Here is a 22,527-nt window from a genome sequence, read left to right as displayed (position 1 = left end):
AAATCCCCACAGGATATATTGCGACAGACATCCGTTAACATGTATGATATCCTTCGCAGGGAATTTTGGAGCCATTATTGCTTAATGTATGCAAAAGTACAGAGATATTGCGTGCGTTGTTTAACGATTAGGTGATAAAGCAGCTTTCTCCTTCTTTTGCTTTCGCGTCTTATTTAGGTCTATTTCCGCTTACACCTGACTGCTAAGGTTTAATGGCAAGTTTAACGTTTTTAATTTTTTTTATTTATTTTTTGGCAGGATAGGTAACCCTACGCCTGGTCTCTGGCACCTTTATCCGGTCATTGGAGATGGTGTTTGTGCGTGTGTGTGTGTTTAAATGACCATAGCTTAGTTTGTTTGTTTTTTTTTATTTTAAGCAAGTATTTAACTTGTTATTTATTGTCTCATACTGTAAATAAGATGAAACTCCTTTGTTCCAGGCGTACTTATAAAAACAAAAGGAAATTGTAATACCATATATTTTGAACACGGGAAAAACTTTCCTTTTGTAATGTCTTGATCTCGATAAAACTCCCATGTCTTTTTTATTATCTTTACGAGGTACAAAGTTCTGTATTTGTTATACTGAATTCGATAAAAACTTGTATCGAGTCTTAATGTCTTATGCAACTCTGGGGTTTAAATCTATCATTTTACATTCAAGCCCGTCAGTTAATAATAGATTCAATAACCTAGATGTTGTAACGCCAGATTCATCAACCATAAATCAATCAGTCAAACATTCCGGTCTATTTTTAAAGGATCTTTAAACTGGATAGACGTAACCATTGCTGATCAAAGACTCACAAGGAACCCCACACCGGAATTACGAGAGAATATAATACGAGCTGATGACGTAGCCACGAGATTTCCAGGGAAAAATCCCCTAATGTTTGTGGCGAAGAAGGATACAGAAGGGTGTTGGGCGGGGAGAATGGTAGGGAGTGGGGGGATATCTGGGGATTTCCAGGAAGCTAGAATCTCTCCCTTCCTCGCTCCCAGTCCCAGCTTCTCCTGGACCTGGACTGAGCTCAGTTGTCTCCAGGGAGGTCGTGAAGGAGGTTCGTGGTTCTGGCGGTTACTGGAAGTTGTGTCTGGATGTAACTGGATCCTGGTATGTTCAGAAGTTTGTGTATGCATGTATATGTATATATATATATATATATATACATACATTCACATATATATACGTATATATATATATATTATATATAATGTGTATAGTATATGTAACGTATGCTCTAAACACATTCTGTTATCTCATTGAAATAAATTGAATATTTCCGTGGATGCGAATGTAGTTTTCTTAATGAAGTTGCTCGCCGATATCTTTATAGTGTTGTTTTAAGTTGTTCCTGGGAGTTTTTTTTTCTGGATTTAACCGGATCTTGGTAGGTTCAGAGGTTTCGAATAAGTTATATATATATATATATATATATATATATATATATATATATATATATATATATATATATATATCGTGTATGTTTTTGTAATTTTAAAGTAGCTATATCTATTACCGTATTACATTATACAGAAAACATCGATGTCACTGAAGGCGAATAGATTTTCCGTTATCAAATTACTCACCTATATTTTAAATCGCTCCTCGATGTGATATAAGAGTTAAAATTTATGACTTGATCCCCAGCTCAGGCCCTCAGGTTAATTCCATATCAAACGTATTTTTTACGGATTAGCGAATCGAAGACGGCAGTTTCCTCACCGAGTCTCCTGGACAAACCTAAACTTTCGATAACTTGTGATTTTGTTATCAGTATGGGGACTTCAGCACCCCGGATTTTTTTTTTGAGGACAGGAAAGGTCTATTTTACCTTTTATTTTATATTTTAAAAAATAATTTGCCTTTTATTTTTAATGAAAAATTCTAATTTGCCTTTTTTTCATTAGTCTAAATTGCCTTTTATGTTTAATAAAACATCTAATTTGCCTTTTATTTTTAATACAACATCTAATATGCCTTTTAATAAAACATCTAATTTGCCTTTTATTTTTAATACAACATCTAATATGCCTTTTTTTTAATAATACATCTAATAGGCCTTTTATTTTTAATAAAACATCTAATTTGCGTTATATTTTTAATAAAACATGTAATATGTCTGTTATTTTTAATAAAACAACTAATGTGCCTTTTATTTTTAATAAAACACCGAATTTGCTGTTTATTTTTAATAAAACATCTAATATGCCTTTTATTTTTACTAAAACATCTGACATGCCTTTTATTTTTAGTAAAACATCGAATATGCATTTTATTTTTAATAAAACATCTAATATGCCTTTTATTTCTAATAAAACATCTAATTTACCTTTTTAATGAAACATCTAATTTGCCTTTTATTTTTAATAAAGCATCTAATTTGCCTTTTATTTTTAATAAAAAAAATCTGATGTCTTTTATTTTTAATAAATATAATTTGCCTGTTATTTTAATGTAAAAAATATAGTTTGCATTTTATTTAAAAAAATATATAATTACGTCTTAAATTTAATAAAGTCTAAATTGCCCCTTAGTTTTTAATAAAATTCTAATTCGCCTTTTATTTTTGCAAATACACACGTACGTGTTCCTTTTAACCTCTGCATAAAAATTTACATGACGTGCAGAACAGGTGTTTGCAGGTGCCTGGTAAATCAAATTCACTAAGGATACATGTTGGACATGGTGATAAATTGTTTTGTGAAACATCTGTTCTTTTTAAGTGTTTCAGTGTCCTTTTTGCCCTTCAGATGTTCTCTGGTAGTCTCGCACTTGTTTTTCCTGTACGCACTTTTTCTGTCCGCCCTCAGATCTTAAAAACTACTGAGGCTAGACGGCTGCAAATTGGTATGTTGATCATCCACCCTCCAATCATCAAACAGACCAAATTGCAGCCCTTTAGCCTCAGTAGTTTTTATTTTATTTAAAGTTAAAGTTAGCCATAATCGTTCTTCTAGCAACGATATAGGATAGGCCACCACCGGGCCGTGGTTAAAGTTTCATGGACCGCGGCTCATAGAGCCTTATACTGAGAACACCTAAAAATAGATCTATATTCGGTGGCCTTGATCATACGTTGTAGCGGCTGTACAGAAAACTCGATTGCGCCGAAGAAACCGGCGAAATTTTTACTTGTTTTTTTTTAGATAAGCTACCCATGCGCTTGCACGGGCTCTTGTCTCTAAAGCACCTTGTAATTGACTTGGTTTACTTAGATGCAGTATCATTTTATAATAATAATAATAATTATTATTTGTTCCGACACAATATACAAACCCTCGGTCCTTTACATTAGGAGATACTTTCCTAATGTAAAGGACCTCGGGTTTGTATAGTTAGGAAAAATACAATTTACTTTCAAAAATTGTTATTTGTTCCGACACAATATACAAACCCTCGGTCCTTTACATTAGGAGATACTTTCTAATGTATTTTGTATAGTTAGGAAAAATACAATTTACTTTCAAAAATTGTTATTTGTTCACAATATAATACAAACCCTCGGTCCTTTACATTAGGAAAGTATCTCCTAATGTAAAGGATATAGTTAGAAAAATACAATTTACTTTCAAAAATTGTTATTTTATTATTATTATTATTATTATTATTATTATTATTATTATTATTATATTATTATTATTATTTCTCTTATTGTGATGCTATTGTCATCATTGATATGTTTATGATTACTAACGTTTCAGTTTAGATTTTGTCACCATTATTCAATAATAATAATAGCAGTAATAACTGTCATCCTTATAAACCACCCATCTTTAAAAGCCTCTCGCGCTGTCAACTGTGGGAAACACCGCGGCAATTCTCTCCTCAAGCCACGTTGGCCTTCCCGAAGCCGCGTCGGCGTGATTAACTCGCTCACCTTGACATGATTATTAAAAAAAAAAAGGAACGCCGACATGCGCAGAAGAGAGAAGATTGCTGCATTTGTGTTCGTCATTTTAAAGTGCATTTTTATGGTGCCGATGTTCTGATGTGTTTTGTTCCGTCGACGTTCTGATGTTGTTTGTTTCGTGGTAGGATCTGGCGATGTTATGTTTTCTTGTTGTTATAATTGAGCTTATGTACATATGTTTGGTGTCGGTATTGTTATTGTTAATATCAGTATTATTAGTGAAGATCTTTGTAGTCATATTATTATTATTATTATTATTATTATTGAACATCTGTGCAGCCGTATGATGATGATAATGATTATGATGTCTTATTTTTTTAGTTTGGCGCTCACAGTGAGATATTGTAACTAACTGGCGTTCTCTTCAACCACTAATCCTCTTATTACACTGAAATTCTGTAATATGTGTTTTTTTTTCGTCATACGAACTGTAATCGCTGACATTGATACATTAGTCTAATTTTTTATTTATTTGGCGTTATTCATATTACTTTATAACGTGTGAGCCTGTCATTCCTTTTACTGTACCTCCGTTCACATTCTCTTTCTTCGATCTTACTTTCCACCTTCTCCTAACAATTGATTCATAGTGAGAGATTTTCCTCCTGTTACATCTTTCAAACCTTCTTACTGTCAGTTTCCGTTTCAGCGCTGAATGACCTCGTAGGTCCCAGTGCTTGGCCTTTGGCCTAAATTCTGTATTCCGTTCTCTTACCAGTGAAAGTTTCTTGATTGAGTACTTGTCACAGTTTTGTTAATTGCCTGTCGTGCTTCCACTTTGCTTGCTGTCCGTGTCTGATATTCGCCTGGCAGTGTTGGTCTTATGTGAATTCAAAAGCCTTTTTCATTTTTTTTCTGCTTTTGATTTTATTACCTTTTACACACACAAAGTTATATATGTATCTATTTATGTGTATGTGTACTGTATGTATGTATGTGTGTGTGTATATATATATATATATATATATATATATATATATATATATATATATATATATATATATATATATATATATATATATATATATAGTAAAAATATATATATAAATATATATATATATATATATATATATATATATATGAGTGTGTGTGTGTATGTGTAAGGTAACAAATCCAAAACCAGTAAAAAAAAATAGAGAAAAAATGACTGGATTCACATAAGGCGAAAATTGCCAATACATCAGACAGAGCAAAGAAACCTTTTGCCCAGATCTGAGTGGAATGGCTGAACCGCGCCTCCTTCCCAAAGTAACTTGTTCAAGATATATTTATCATATTCTTTACGTCTCCGACCTTGAAATCCACCACAGAGCGCATTAATTTTAAAAGGGGACGTCTTTCTTCCGAGTGTTACGCAGCCTTGGAGAAGTTACGTAACCGCGCTGGAATCGGTTGGCGTGACGTGATTGCCCGACTGGAAAATAACAGCGGAATACGGTGGGCGTCATTCCCGTCATGGAAAGGTTTACATTTTTCTCTTGTTTTCGTATTGTCTTCTTGATTCAGCAATAACCTAGATGTTTGATGCCAGTTTGGGTAGGGTTTTCTTTACATTTGTCTGAGAGTTAGATTGTCTCTCTCTCTCTCTCTCTCTTTCTGCAGCAATAACCTAGATGTTGTGACGCCAGTTTTAGTACTTATAAATCAGTCATTGAGTCTCTCTCTCTCTCTCTCTCTCTCTCTCTCTCTCTCTCTCTCTCTCTCTCTCTCTGTGTGTGTGTGTGTGTGTGCGTGTGCAGCAATAACCTAGATGTTGTGATGCCAGTTTTAGTAGCAATAAATCTCTCTCTCTCTCTCTCTCTCTCTCTCTCATTATAATTTCATGTTTCTGTTTCCTCAGTATTTTTAATTTTATTTAATTTTTTTTTTTTGTAAACTGGTACATTATTATGTGTTATTTGCTCATTTCTATTAATTTTTTCCATGTCCCATATAACATTATTATTATCTTTGATATCTTTTTTTTATAAGTTTGCAATAATACTTATTATCTTGGCCACAAGGACATTATTATATCATACCGTTATTTTCTTTGTATTTTTAAAGCCGTACTAATCTGGAATTATTGTCTTTTTTCCGTTTTGATGATTTTTCCAGTTACTTCAGTTTCGTTTTATATTGACATTTACTTGGATATTGCTACCCAACATGAAATGACTTGTCAGTTTTCTGGATAACTTTTTATCGTTTATTTGATTTTTACCTTTTACTTTCGTCGTCATCCATGACTCGGGATTTTATCGAGTGAAGAATTTTTTTTTTTTTTGTGACTATGCGTGGCCTTTTGCAGACCGCGCTTGGAGACAAGACGCTTGATACTCGTGTCAGATTAGTCTCTCTCTCTCTCTCTCTCTCTCTCTCTCTCTCTCTCTCTCTCTCTCTCTCTCTCTCTCTCTCTCTCTCTCTCTATATATATATATATATATATATATATATATATATATATATATATATATATATATATATATTTATGAATATATATAGGCCTCTCCAATAAAATATATATATATATATCTCTCTCTCTATCTCTCTCTCTCAGGCCTCTCCAATCTCTCTCTCTCTCGTATATGCATACATGCATACATACATAAGCGAACGGGATTTTCAGAGATACTTCCGATAAGATCAGCATGCACGGAGTTTGCAATGACCTCAGTAACACGTTATTCAACGGATCATGTGTCTGTTGGCAGCCTTCTTTCGGAGGTGAATTATGTTGCAGACATGACATAGGCGGTAGAAGTGAAAGTCACCCTACTCCAGTGGATCAAGGATTTCCAATTGCTGTTGCGTCTGTTCGAACTGCATTAATAAGGCATTCCTTCTTCGTGTTTTTTTTCTTTTAACGGTAGTCTTCTTCCCTTTGTGGGGTTAGCGCCAGAAGGTTGTAACCTAGCACCCTGTGGGTTTTTTTTAGCAAACATCAGTGGAGTGAGGTTGCTTGCCTTACGCTTAGGTGCCAGAGGCGTCTGGCGTCTGTGGGTGGTCACCTGTGGGAGCCTGACCACAATGAACGTTGCTTAACTTTGCAGTTTGAACGATGTATATATATAATTATGTGTGTGTGTGGGTGGGTTTGTATGTATGTATGTAGCCTATGTATGTATTTTAGTGGGAGGTTTTTATACGCAGTGAGTTCTTTGTTTTTGCAATTAAAGGACTTTCGTGCCAGAAACTGTGGTTTTAAGTTTTCTTAGTAGCCACACCCATAAGAGGGAGGACTTTATCGGTATATATATACAGTATATATATATATATATATATATATATATATATATATATATATATATATATATATATATACTATTTATATAATATATATATATATATATATATATATATATATATATATATATTTATATATATATATATATATATATATATATATATATATATATATATATATATATATATGTGTGTGTGTATGTGTGTGTGTGTGTGTGTGTGAGAGAGAGAGAGAGGAGGGGGAAACTTGATGCTTATGATTAGATAGGAGTGACAGCTGCCTTGAAATCTCCTGGCAAGCGGAACTGGGTTTGTAGCAAACACAGAACTCGCATCTGTTTTCCTTCTTCTTCTTCTTTTCTTCTTCTTCTTCTTCTTCTTCTTCTTCTTCTTCTTCTTCTTCTTCATTGGCACTCTTGTTCATTCTGAATTTAGGTCTAGGGTCCAAATTGCACCGGATCACCTGTTTCTGAAGTACTCATATAATAGACTTTTAGTTTTTATGTCGAGGGAAAATGCAAATATCTCAGAAGTTGTCCATATTTGATGTTCGGCTAATCGGGGAAAGTGTCATTCAGATTGTACCAGTATGTAGATGCGTTATATATATATATATATACATATATATATATATATATATATATATATATATATATATATATATATATATATATATAAAGAGCAAGTAACGTCAACCTCACAATTAAGTCTCCTATTTCATTTAGTTGTGTGAATGTCTCGAGGGTACAGAACACTTCAAAAAAAATCCTGCCAGTTTTTCTTCTTTGTGGACCCTCCTAAAGTTTGTTGGCGTCAACACTGCCTAACCTTGTTTGGAAATATGTCTTTTGGACGTGTGTTTTACTGATAGCGAGCCTGTTTAGCTTTACGCTGGTCCGACACATGTTTGGAAAGGGAAACACTGGTTCAACAGTTTACCATATATGTGTGTGTTGCAGCTGTTAGGTGTGGATTTTGGGTTTTCAGCGGTCTTTATGTTTGTTTAAGCTGCTCCCCAGCATATATATATATATATATATATATATATATATATATATATATATATATATATATATATATATATATATATATATATATATATATATATATACATACACATATATACACGCATATATATGTATATATATACACATATATACAGTATATATGGTTATTTTCTTCATCTATATATCAGTTCTTCGTTAAGACTTGTAAATAAAGCCGAAACCGGTTAGGACCTACACCCAGGCTTTAATGTTTCCTTGTGGTAATGATACACACACACATATATGTAAATATATGTGTGTATGTATGTATGTATGTAGCCTATGTATGTGTACTCCTTGGTCTTTGACCTACGTTATTACAGCGCAGGTTTCCCATGTACAAAAAAAAAAAAACGCGTAGATTATGGTCAAGGAGAGAGAGAGAGAGAGAGAGAGAGAGAGAGAGAGAGCGAGCGCTAGCTTGTTCGGCATTGTCTTCTCATCTGTACTTTAGTTGAAGTTGATAAGGGTGAAGGTTACTACGCTTCACTTGAACACACACACACACACACACACACACACACACACACACACACACACACACACACACACACACACAGAAATGCTCGCTCTGACATCTCTGTTATCCGTCACGTCGTTCCTGCATATCTTTGTTTTCCGTCATATTGTTCACGAAAGATTTCGAGATGCACATAAAACACCACTTTCTTAAGGATCTTTGTGGTTTCACCCCTTCGGCCCCTAGCTGCAAACCCTTTCAGTCCTTTTACTGTACCTCCGTTCATATTATCTTTTTTATATCTTTCTTTCCACCCTCTCGTAACAGTTGATTCATCGTGCATCTGGGAGGTTTCCCTCCTGTTACACCTTCCAAACCTTTCAATTTCCTTTTCAGCCCTGAATGACCTTACAGGTCCCAGCGCTTGGCCTTTGGCCTAAATTCTATCTGCCTATCCTTTGGTCTTGGGGTTGGGGCTAGCAACCTCACCCTAGAAAAAACTAACGCCTAGACATTTGCGAAAGAATTAGGAGTTTGATGTGAGTGTTAATGGTTCACCTAGACATTTGCGAAGGACTTAGGAGTTTCTTGTGAGTGTTCGTGGGTTTCAGTGAGGTGTGAGAGGCCTCTAAAGTATATTTTTAAGGTTGACTTGTGAACCGGACATCTAGGTGCCTCGAGGTGAGCGTGAGATAGCAATTTTGTTTTAGCAATTTCATGCACGTGATTATCTCGGTGGCTTACGCCCTTTGTAACAGCTGATGCAGAAATGTTTAAATTTAGTTTTTTTATTCAATTTTATTTTTTCTGCTTTTTTATATTTGATGGTGTTTTTATATTTATTACTTTTATGAAGGCTTACACCTCTTTCTAGATATTGTACATGATGTCGTTGTTCGTGTGATTACTCGTATGTACTTAAAACACTACACACACATATATGTATATATATGTGTTTGTATGTGTGTGTATGTACGTATGTATGTGTATTATAACTAGTCATCTCATCACTCAACCATTTACCATTGTTCACCCCGTATTTATTCATTCTCGCACCATCATCACCCACCGGTGACTGAAAACGAATTGCATCAGCAAGTACCCATTTGCAACATGACTTTGCGATCACCTTGTGACGGTGACAACGGTGATAGTGAAGGGTCAAAAGCCCCCCTGAAGAGCCTTTTCAACAATGCCATTGTTTTTCCTTTTTTATTTTTCCTGTTTTTATCGTCTCGTGTTTTTTTTAAAGTTTTTTTAGATCAAAAACATTTTCTTTTATCAGATAGTCAGATAAAAAAAACATTTTCTTTTTATCAAAGACGCCAGTCAGATAAAAAAAAACATTTTCTTTTTTATCAAAGACGTCAGTCAGATAAAAAAAAACATTTTCTTTTTTATCAAAGACGTCAGTCAGATAAAAAAAAATTTCTTTTTTATCAAAGACATCAGTCAGAACAAGATTCTGCCGACTTGAAGGGATAGAAACAGGGTCGGGCTTTGTGTAAATAAATATTTTTACCACATTATTTTAACTGATCGTAAAATAGTCTAATAACTTTTTTAAAGTAAAATAGTACCGTTCTTCTTCATCGCCTGTCTTCGCCTCCTCCCCGTCTCCTTCTAAAGGTCCCGTTATGCGGACAGACCCAAAGAAGGAGAGGGTTGCTTCTCCCGACCGTAAGAAGGCACATGGGCCCAAAAGTAGATCTTCCATAGGCCCTCCCACGGTCTGTCTTCTTCAACGGAAGAAGCAGTGGCATCTTTCGCTTGCTCTCCGGACAAGGGAACCGCGTCGTGGGTCTCCTCGGATCTCCTCGGCGCGGAAACAGCGGGTGCTCGGGTAAGCCACGTCGTGGCTTCCACGACCCGAGGCTCGGCTTCCACTACACGAGCGCGGCTTCCCGAGGCCAACGACCCAGTATAGGGTCGGTCAGGCTCGGCTTCCACGCCGAGAAGAGCCGATTATCGGCCGACGGCTTCCACTACCCGAGCGCGGCGATCCGACTTCCATGACCCGAGGCGCGGCTTCCACGACCCGAGGCTCGGCTTCCATGACCCGAGGACTTCCACTAACCGAGCGCGGCTTCCCCCGATCCGAGGGCGGCGCGGCCTCCATCCACGACCCGAGGCGCGGCTTCCATGACCCGACTACGACCCGAGGCGCGGCTTCCATGACGCGAGGCGCGGCGCGAGGCGCGGCTTCCATGACCCGAGGCTCGGCTTTCACTACCCGAGCGCGGCTTCCCCGATCCGAGGCTCGGCTTCCATGACCCGAGGCGCGGCGCGGCCTCCATGACCCGAGGCGCGGCTTCCACGACCCGAGGCTCGGCTTCCACGACCCGAGGCTCGGCTTCCATGACCCGAGGCTCGGCTTCCACGACCCGAGGCTCGGCTTCCACCACCCGATTTGATACAGTCTTTTCTGTTCTTGCATGACAGTTCAGCAGATGCTGCCATTCCTTTTAACAGGACCTGAGTGAAAGAGGGTCTACTCCCTTCATATTATTATTATTATTATTATTATTATTATTATTATTATTATTATTATTATTATTATTATTCGAAATGTGTAAGTGACGTTGATATGATGGAAGCTTAAATGAATTGTAATTGGCAAAGCAAGCTTCTATATGGTAGAATGCCTTAGCGTAAAAATACAGAAAGCAGAAAGTGTATAATGATAAATGATTACAGATAGTTTAATAAACAGAAAATGCCGTACATCTCTAAACAACATTAGTCTGAAAAACTATTAAAGTTGGGCATGACGGTCTAAAATACCATTGCAGTGTCTTTTGAACTCATCACCATCAAGGACACTTGCAGAATGATATCAAAAGTATTATACGTCAGGATGAAGTTATGAATATCGCCGTGTTAACATAACGGTCGCCGTAATTATTTAAAGTTCTTCATTAGCGTTTATTCTCCGTACTCTTACTTCGTGATGATTCTCTCTCTCTCTCTCTCTCTCTCTCTCTCTCTCTCTCTCTCTCTCTCTCTCTCTCTCTCTCTCTCTCTCTCTCTCTTTCAAGCCCCGTCATGCCAGACTCATTGTGAAGAATGTCATGCAGAGGTGGGAGTGGTTTGCCAGACAGGTTGTCTCTCTCTCTGCACTTCTAGGTCAGCCTTTCTCTCTCTCTCTCTCTCTCTCTCTCTCTCTCTGAAGCGCGCGCGCACGTTCAGCTGACGAATTGAGTGCCCAGGGTACGATTACCAAACCTTTGGGCGAGGAAGGTCGATATGGTATTGTGCTCTGAAAATTGTATGCCATTGTTGACCTAAACTCTGAATTATGTACCTGGATGTAGGTAGACTGTCGGGGGTACAACTAGAGAAAGAGAGAGGTGAAAGAAAAATATAGAATATGCTGAGACCTACGAGGTCATTCAGCGCAGAAAGGGAAATTGGCAGTAAGAAGGTTTGAAAGGTGTAACGGGAGGAAAACCTCGCAGTTGCCCTATGAAACAATCGTTAGGAGAGGGTGGAAAGTCAGATGGAAGAAAGAGAATATGAACGGAGGTGCAGTAAAAGGAATGAAAGAGGTTGTAGCTAGTGGCCGAAGGGACGCTGCAAAGACTTAAGAAATGTCTACAGTGCACCACCTGAGGTGCATCAACGGCTCTAGCTGCCTTCGGGGGAAGGAAAAATATATTCGTGAGTGTACAGTCATCCATCAAAATGTATTCCATCATAACGGGAAAGCCTCGACGAGGTAATCGTCACCCATTTATATTACCTCTGAGAAGTTTTGTGAGACGGGTTGTCGATTCCGTCATTCATCATTACACGCGAAATCTCTCTCTCTCTCTCTCTCTCTCTCTCTCTCTCTCTCTCTCTCTCTCTCTCTCAAGTCATACCTATGATTAATGTTATAGCTGCCTAATTATGTTCATAGGTAATCGACGACGTAAAGAGCCTGGTCAGTATGCTATTAGCAAAGATAATGGCAAGTCCGTCTAACCAACTTGTGCGATGCTTGCGTGCTGCTGACGGTTTGCTGCACAGAAATTGCCTCCGACTTTTACATGTGCCAGAAAATGCTGTTATTTCATTGGATGTAGTGGATTGTTAGTTTTTATTGCTTTGCATGCACACACACTATATTATATACATATATACAGTATATATATATATATATATATATATATATATATATATATATATTTATAGGCCTATATATATATATATATATATATATATATATATATATATATATATATATATATATATATATATATATATGTGTATATATGAATGAAGATCGAACTATGTTTTAGTAACCGAAATATAAGTGAAACTACGTTTCGTCGGAGCACTTGAAATATGGGCTTTCCAAAATGGCGCAACCCGGGGAAACACAAGCCTGTGTGTCTTGCAAATATTCGAGGCGTGCTTGCGCGCCCCTTCGCTCTGCGGTTGTCCTGTGGCTTACGTGAACGGTGTTTCAACATACTTCTAACCGGGCTGAGCCATGCAGCTTATCAGTGTCCATTTTGAGAGAGAGAGAGAGAGAGAGAGAGGGCGGCTAGGGCTAGGCACTGCGAATTAAAGTCAAATTGTGTTATAAAAAACATCGAAGAATTGACATGAGTAAGGTACAGTATTTAAAAGAATTTCAGTGAGAAGATAGACATATTATTATGAATATTTTAATGAGACATGGCCCTTCCGTGTTTAATAGGCATAATGGTTTATGTCGTAGCATGAATCAGTCATGTCTGCTTTTCTGTTTTTGGCCTCATCTTTTGCAACCCACTACAGTCGACAAGCGACCATGCACACCTTTACTATCCACGACTGGTCAGGTGATCGAACTCATCTTTCTCAGTTACATAATACCGTCATGAATACCTCGTTATTATTTGTTACATGTTTAACGTTTTGTGGTTACTTTCGGAATTGCGTCATTGTTTCGCTTGCTTCTTAGTTACGTGGCGTGAGTCCAGTAGGCCATATCAGGCCTCTTATTCTCTTTAACACCAACCTGTGTTCTGGGGGCCTTTAAGTAATTCTTTGTGTTGGCATAAGGCCAGGTTTATGTAAAACACAGTCTTGAGTCTAGACCGTGATGTAAACCAACCACCGACCTTTTTCGCCGTCCTAAATTCTACTCCTGACTTTTTTAATAGTATTGACTGTGGGCATGCGACGAAATGATAAAATATAGATAATTTATCTGAAAGTTATAGATTAACTATAACGTAAGATAATACCATATCGTTATAGGAACTGGTAGACAGTTATAGGAAATCAATGCATCGATTTGCATAACCCCTTCTGCGTCGTCTTGGTAAGTAATTTTGAACGTGTCGTCTTTTTAAGTAACTGTTTAGATTATTTTTCTTAAATACGTTCCTAATTATTTTTCTTAAATACGTTCCTGACTGTATAATTAATCAGGCGTACGTCTCTTTTTTTTTTCCTATAAATTTCGAGACTCTGTCCAAAACTTTTCGTAGTTTCGGATTAAGATGCAGGTTTTTCATAGTCTATTCCACGTCTTTGAATAGGCGTGGTCTACTCATTCTCTTCTCTTTTTTGTGAGGGGACTATTATTGTTTTATTTGTAATAATAATAATAATAATAATAATAATAATGGAGAAACAAATCCACAGTTATGTATGGGTTCATATATTTAAAAATAAATCTGTACATAGCTTTTGGGAATCTGTTCGATTTCCCTTTTCAGTTTTTAAATATGTGCACCCATACATAACTGTGGATTTGTTTCTCCATTTCAAGACTCATGCTACTATGAGTATTTTTCAATAATAATAATAATAATAATGATAATAATAATAACAACTAATTAAGTCGTGACGTAGACTTAGACCGATATGGTCTATCCAGAAAGTTACTACAGTAGACGAACTAAACTCACTCCCCCTCCACAAGCTCGTAGCCAGTGTTTAATCACGTGCGTTTGTATATAGTCTCGTCATCACATGATGGCGGGGTTAGTCTTGGCACCCGGCTGCTCTCTGCAACATACGTAACCGGGCCTGAAGAAGTACTTTCATTCTTCTTCTTCTTCTTCTTCTTCTTCTTCTTCTTCTTCTGCTTCTTCTTCTTCTTCTTCTTCTTCTTTAATCTGGCCGGACTTACCTCTATCTTAGTGATTGTTATCTTCGTAAACTTTACTTTAATTTCGTTCAGTTTTTTCTGTGTTAATCAACACGCGAATTCTTACTTTTCTTTTCATTGTGTTGATTTTGTTCAGCAAGTGGAAACCATGTCAAGAAAATTTGATCAGTAATGTTAAATGTTATTGGTCCCTGTTTCAGAGTGTATATATATATATATATATATATATATATATATATATATATATATATATATATATATATATATATATACACACATATATACACACACACACACACACACCTATAATCTAGGCTTCCTTTTTCAGTGTTATAAAGGTAAATGTGTTAAGAACTGAGATGCTGTTTAATATATCCCGCGAGTAAGTACAGTAGCACTTTTGGGTGATAATAATAAAAAAAAAAACAATACAGAATGTGACAACATATTAAACACGGTCTTTCTTTAATGTGATTTTTTTGTCAGCCTGTTTATTATAGTTTTATAAGTAACCTGGTCCCAACTTTTTTGATGAAAAACTGATGAAGACCGATTCGTCTGTAGCAGTTATTCAACAGACTATAAATATGCTTCAGTTGGATCTCTTGTAGCGTTTGACTTTGAACGACCTTTCATTTGAATTCACCTCTTTCTGTTATGAAAAATGTGAATTCAACATTTATCCTTCTGAACTCTTTCATTCTGAATTGGCTGCGTCATCAACTTTCATGAAAGGCTTTTAGTCAGTACTCGTGTATCATATGTTTCTACCATTTTATTTTTATCTGGAAATTTCATCATTTGGCTAATTCTCCTAAATCAAAATGCTGTCTATTCAATTAGTTTACCTCGATGATACCATCACGTAACTTGCAATAAACAGTTTAATCCGTTAGCAATTCGAACACTTATTATTCTGCAGTGTTATGTTTTACCACTTCCCCCATCCTTTCTCCAACCCTCCCCCTCCCACCCTCACTTCTTCATCATCCTTTGCTTTGGATGATTATACAATCACAGTTTCGAGAGAAGGCCCCCCTTTCATCTCATTTACTGGGTATCTTCCGCGCCAAGAATTCGAAAGACCTGAAGTTTGTTTTCTTGAGGTCTGGTCTGAGCTTCCTGCTCCCTACATCATCCCCCCCACCTTCCTTCTTTCCCCTGCCTTCAACACCCATCTCACCCGTTCGTTAGTCATCCATTTGCACAATGAGTCTTTTTGTCTTCATTTCCTGCCTCGTGTTTCTTCATTTTTTTACTTTTTTTTGGCCTTGGTTCTCTCTCTCTCTCTCTCTCTCTCTCTCTCTCTCTCTCTCTCTCTCTCTCTCTCTCTCTCTCTCAGTATTGCGTAAAGAGTGAGAAATAAACCAAAACCATAAGGCCATTATAGTTGTAGAGTTAAGAATCTCATTTTTCAAGTAAGGCACCCAATCCACACACATTAGATTGTCCTTCAAATATGAGCATCTTGAACTTCACCCAGTTTTCGAATGCTGGCATAAATCTGGATGTTCATCTTAGCTTCAGCAGTAAAAGGATGATATTGCTGTGACTGTAGTTTTATTTATACAGTATATCGTTTTGTTTGCCATGCACAAGTACCTGCGTAAGGTTGGTGTGATGTGCTGCTGATGAGGCTTATGTGTGGGGGGCATAAAGTGGCAGCAGGACTGGAAATTTCCCACACTCAGGTTTCATCCTTGACTTAGCTGATAGAGTGAACAACCTACTGACTGCTCTCTAATGGAGCCAATGCCTTCTGAAGAAAATTTGTATTTGCAGATTAGATGTTTTACTGGTTTTTCATTTTCACATAACACACTTTCTTTCTCATTTCAGACAAGATGTGTCCTTTATACCCTGTCCATTTGGTGCTAATGTATGGCAGCCTGCTGCTGTGTGTATGGGCAGCTGGGCTGGGCACCATTGTCGGAGCTGTGGCTCAGGCCACCACCATGAAAGTCCGGCTCCACCTGAATGACACTTTGGTTCATGATCTTGACGTACAGGAAGGAGAGGAAAAACAAGTTACTTTCTACATTGATGACTTGCCTGCTGAGGCCATAGGAGAATTGATGATAAAGGTATTTTTTATTATTTTCCTCCTTTTGGTATGAGAGAGATTGGTGAAAGTCCTGTATTTGAAAGCAATTACGGGTCCAAAAGTTGTGGAGAAAGTGATGGTGGAAGATAACGTATGTGAGGTGTGAAAACTTCCAGTTTGCAAATTTCATATTGAAGTAATATTACCCGTAGTCAGTTTTGTCTTTGGGAAGTCTTTTAAATGTCCATGTAATTGATGATGAGGGTTATAAGTTTTTGGGTTTTTTCTACAATGATAACCTCCAATCTTTCATCTTATTTGGGATGTAATATAGCATTATCAACAAAGATAACCTAGAAAGTTATCAGCTGTTAATTGTATGTATGGTTGAAATAAATATAAGAATTCTTCTATTCATTCATATTTTTCAATTTGAAGATGTTGAAATAAACTGCAGTTTATGTCAGCATTACAGTAATGAGACAAGACAGTTCACCTTTGCTGAGAAGCCGCAGACTTTGCTTAAGTTGGAAGACTTTTCTTTTTATCTCATGTCTGGTGAATCATCTTCTGCTTATTTTTTTATGATTTATAAGTTTTGACATTCATTCGTACCATAACTTGTAAATTATACAAGAAACTGATGTCCCCAGATACATCTAGCTTTAATATTTCACGTTCACATTCAACTGTTTGTATTAAGATATGTTTCTAGTTATTTTTTGTTTATTTAAGCATTTGAGATTTTTAATTCAAAGGTAAATTCTGTTTCAGGATCTAAGGCCAGACAACTTAGACCACATAAGTATAGAACCTGACAAAATTCGAATTGCTGATAATCCGTCGCTGGACGAAGTGGAAAGGCACGAGAATGGCACCATAGAAGGGTCATTCAGTATTTCAGGGAAATTCCTTGGCTTCACGAAAGTTAAACTTGTGCTCAGCGGTGGAAATGACGAAGAACTAATGGAGAGTGAACCAGTCAAGGTCAAGGTAAGTTAGTGGACCATTTCCGAAATGCTCCACAGGTCATAGGAATGTATGGGAATGTGATACTGTTCTGTGCCAATGATAGAAATTATGAAATCATAATATGGCCACAGTCTTATAATAGAGAATTGTTGGTGCTGTACAGTATCACAAGAAAATGTGTAATATATGTTAGTGTAGTGAAAGCTACTAGGGAGGTGTTATTACGGTGTTTTCTTTTTGGTCTGTTATTTGATTTTATGCTGATGTACTATATGTATGACATAATGACAAACATATGTTAGTAAAAAGCATTGAAATTTAAGCTTTCCAAAAAGAAGAACCATGATTTGAAAAAATGTTATATTGTAGTGCAAAAATAATGTTTATAGTTTATGGATATCTGTGTTTCTTTTTTAAACTGATCTTGGAATGCTGTTGGCTTTCAATCTTAGAATTCAGAAATAATGAAAATGATAATGTTGATTCTGAAATGGAAGAAGCTTTTTAGAATTTTCTGTTGTGTCTTAGGAGCAATTACAAGTTAGATGATGTTAATACTCTGATCTACAAATAGTAGTTCGATTAGATAATACTGTCCAGTATTCATTTTCTGTACATAAACTATCTATTCTTACTAGTTTGCTTTACTAAGAATATACAAAAATGAACATTTATGAGAACATTTATTTTGTCTTAGAAAATTTTAATAAACAAAGGTGTTCAGTATGTGAACATTTAATTGTAAATATTTACAAGCTGACTTGTTTATTGAATGTTTAGAGAGATTAAAGATAACAGTGTTTTTATATATTTTATGAGGGTTGATGGTTTTTTAATTGATCTACAATTACTCAACAAAAAATTTAACGGTATTGTTTCTCAGAGTGTACACTTGATAATTGCTTACACCCTTCAGACTAGTTGCTTTAATATCTGTGAATGAGGGTACAGTTGTTAAGTCAAGTATATCTTAGTTTAACCAGACCACTGAGCTGATTAACAACTCTCCTAGGGCTGGCCGGAAGGATTAGATTTATTTTATGTGACTAAGAACCAACTGGTTACCTAGCAATGGGACCTACAGCTTATTGTGGAATCTGAACCACGTTATGACGAGAAATGAATTTCTATCACCAGAAATAAATTCCTCTAATTCTTCATACTCTTCATGCTACAGTTGTTAAATTATGAGAAAAATCTTGAGGGAATAGGTATGGCATTGAGCCATAACTTGTTCTGCAGGACCTACTGAGTTTTAACAGAACACCCACATATCAGGATGCCCAAGCCATTCATTTTCTTAAACAAGTAAAAGACTTTTTTAAAGGTCATCAAGAATTATGTAGTTTCCAAGCCTTTTCATGCAGCAGTTAATTTGTTATTGGGTAGTTTTAATTAAACAGAATGTACTTGAAGTTCTGATTACAGTTCTGTATTCTCTTTAGTCTCTAAATACACTTATTGAACATAGTCTCTAAATACACTTACTGAACATAGTCTCTAAATACACTTACTGAACATAGTCTCTAAATACACTTACTGAACATAGTCTCCAAATACACTTACTGAACATGGTGTCTCTAAATACACTTACTGAACATAGTCTCTAAGTACACTTACTGAACGTGTAAATGCGATGACTGGCTCTTGTGCTTGTCTTGCATAGTTGTAAATATGATCGGTTCATCTCTAATATGTTATGTTACATTCCCCTTTAGGTACAGCGAGGTCACAGAGTTCTGGACAAAATTTTCATCCATGTCGTCATTGCAATGGTTATTGTGGCCTACATCAACATGGGGTGTGCGATTGACCTCCAAGTTATCAAAAAGACTCTTCGTAAGCCTGTGGCTCCCCTCATTGGCCTTATGTCGCAATACCTCTTTATGCCATTGGTAAGAAAAATAAGTTTGTATATTTCCTTGTCACCTGACACTCTTTATTGATCACTTTATTTTGGTTTGCTGTGGATACTATGACAATTGGAAAATGCTGAATTTATGCCAAGTTATGAAACCTTTGTTGATGTTACCAAGCATCCTTGTTTTTTTTTTTTTTTTTTAAGTGTTGGTCATTATCTTCAGTTTTGGCTTCAGTTCATTGTACATAAGGTGTAGACTCTATACATTTTATATTTAGCGATATGGAATCTTGATTGAATACTGGCCAATATTTGGTTTTGTTTGGGAGTAAAAGGATTAATCATCTTTATTAGACTTATTTTTTATTATGCTGGCAAACCCGTATAGAAATGGGAATAAGCTTAGAAGATTAGATGTTTGTTATGTACTCTTACAAATATTAGAGGGCTTAATACTTTCTGTAAGTATTAAATAAGTAATATGATCGAAAGAAAGGTAACCAAGGAAAGTGCTTGAAATTGTAATAAAGAACACTTATGTAAGAAAGACTTTAATCATTATTAACACCAGTCAAAGTGTGTAATGAACCTATCATCCATTTCATTTTTGGGTGGTAGTTATGAGAAGTTAAACTTTGAGTTTTAAATAAGTTTCACATCCAAAGATGGAATTGCTCCTTAGTTTGGTTATCTGACATGCAAGTTGTGCTTTTAATTAACAACTATCATTGATAATGTATTTTATTTTGTGTGTCTTTTCAGCAGTTGGCTGCTTTTGTATCAATAGTATTTGCAATGGCATTGAAAAATTTACTTTTACAACTAATGAGTTGTAGGCTTAATAATTTTTGTGTTTTGTGCCCTGAATAATTTTTTGAAGCTTGTCAAGATTGTTTTAATTTTGAATTTAAAATTTGGTTGCTTCTAGCTGTGGTCTCTATACCACAACTTGTATATTTCCTTTGTAGAAGACAAATTGATGTATCAGGTGCATGCGTACCAAGTTAAAGCATTATATTTATTTTATTACAGGTTTCATATGCAATTGGCTTTGGCCTGTTTTATGATACTCCAGAAATGTGGTTGGGACTTTTCCTGACTGGGTGCTCTCCTGGTGGTGGTGGATCCAACATGTGGACCTACATATTAGGTGGTTCCCTTGACCTCTCTGTCACCATGACGTTCATATCAACAGTTGGAGCCTTTGTAGCATTGCCACTCTGGGTCTACGGCTTAGCTCGCACCATTATCAAAGGTGAATTTACTGTGCAGTATACTGTAGTAGTTTAAATTGTGATTGTACTTGTAATGTGTTCACTGACTCATTAAAAACATTTTGGTTGTGTGCAGACATGTTTCATGAAGATTTAGTTTAAGTCTGCTAAATAAAAAAAAGAATATCTTGAGGAATCTCATTTATATTTTTTTATTTAATTTCTCAGATGGGTATTACTCAAAGCTACCTTACAAAAATATTGCCATGCTTGTTGTTGGCCTTGTACTCCCTCTCTCAATCGGTCTGCTCATCAAACGATATTCTCCACGGGTGGCCGTTGTGCTGAAGCGTTGCCTGAAACCACTGTCGGTTATTTTCATTGTCTTTATCATGACATTTGGTGTATATGCCAACTTCTACATTTTTTCATTCTTCGATTGGAAGGTAAGAAAATGCAAGATTGACTGAAGTTCAGTGAAAGTTGAGAATTTTCAATAAATGTGTTGGTTATCCACTTTTACTGTGGTATAAAGAGCAGTTACTGTGTTTCATATTTTAAGATTATTTGTTAGTTTGGTAATTTACAAAATTTTATATTACCTTTTAACACAGCTGCAGCAATTATATTATAATGTTCTTGATACTGTATTGTAGGTGGCTTTGGCTGGTCTCTTGTTACCATGGCTTGGCTTCATCTTTGGTGCTGTTGCTGCAGTAGTTTGTCGTCGTAGTTGGGAGGAAATCATTGCTATTAGTATTGAGACAGGCGTTCAGAACACAGGATTATCAATTGGTGTTCTCAAGGTAAGGTTGAATTATTATTATTATTATTATTATTAATATTAATATTATTATTAAGAACGAGGTAGACCCTCTCTTAAAAATGTCGTGTTGAATAGGATGGCTGCATCATTAAAGTTGATTTTATATAGAGTCTTCATAATTTTCCGTATAATTCTTTTGTCCTACATTATTATTGGGCAATAATTGTCCAGTGTTCTTACTTTGGTAGAGAGAAATACATCAGTGGAGTATGTACACAGCAGTTTTTGTTATCTATACAACCAAGAAGGCAGTGAAACTGGGATAAACCTGTAGAATTCAACAGCTGGTTTTCAGCAGATGGACTCCAGAGTTGTAGTTCAAGTATTCATTTCGGTGTTTCTTGTGAGCATTGTAACAATGAGCTTGACGATCAATCTCAAAATGGACAAGACAATTCTGGTCAGCACTGTGGGCAGGAGAAGAGCTGAATTCTCATTGGTCATCAGGGACTTACAGTAATGTGCCCAAGTGAAGCCCTGTGCCCAAGTGAAGCCTTTTCGGTTGCACCTTTACCCCTGTAATTGGGGCGACGGGGAGGAGTGAATGGTATTGGGAAGATCACTGCCAGTGATGGAGGCTCCTGATTGGTTCACTTGCCAGGGATGCTGGCAGGTTTTGCCTTCATGCTGACATTGGGAAGAAGCGTCTCTTGCGTGGTATTTAGACTTGGCTTCTCTCTTCCAAAGTGTAGGGCTTTGAGGACGTATAGCAGTGGTGGTCAGTTGTATGATCAAGAGGAGCCCAGTCCAGATACCATGCAGTAGACTGTCTTCCTCCTGACTTTGGTATGAAGGCCACAGCCTGCCAACACCCCTAGCAAGTGAACCAACTGGAGCCTCCATCCACTGGCAGTAATACTCCCAATACCACCCC

At 36.5% G+C, this 22,527-nt stretch overlaps 1 protein-coding gene across 3 annotated transcripts in view; it reads left to right on the top strand.

Moving 5' to 3' along the window:
- LOC136828358 (ileal sodium/bile acid cotransporter-like) overlaps positions 1-22,527 on the top strand; it is a 49,006-nt gene that overhangs the window by 24,125 nt on the left and 2,354 nt on the right. For 2 of the 3 annotated variants that reach the window (XM_067086304.1, XM_067086302.1), the window contains exons 2-7: positions 16,576-16,820; positions 17,555-17,773; positions 19,471-19,647; positions 20,646-20,868; positions 21,056-21,273; positions 21,484-21,633. In XM_067086304.1, coding sequence (XP_066942405.1) covers positions 16,581-16,820; positions 17,555-17,773; positions 19,471-19,647; positions 20,646-20,868; positions 21,056-21,273; positions 21,484-21,633 — 1,227 coding nt within the window. In that variant the 5' untranslated portion in view covers positions 16,576-16,580. Of the gene's footprint in view, positions 1-946; positions 1,115-16,575; positions 16,821-17,554; positions 17,774-19,470; positions 19,648-20,645; positions 20,869-21,055; positions 21,274-21,483; positions 21,634-22,527 lie in introns of those variants that run through there. The other variant, XM_067086303.1, reaches the window with a different exon arrangement.

The sequence above is a fragment of the Macrobrachium rosenbergii genome, chromosome 42, assembly GCF_040412425.1.
Source record: "Macrobrachium rosenbergii isolate ZJJX-2024 chromosome 42, ASM4041242v1, whole genome shotgun sequence".
NCBI lineage: Eukaryota > Metazoa > Arthropoda > Malacostraca > Decapoda > Palaemonidae > Macrobrachium > Macrobrachium rosenbergii.
Note: the sequence above shows the minus strand (reverse complement) of the source record. Positions and strands in the feature narration are given on the sequence as shown.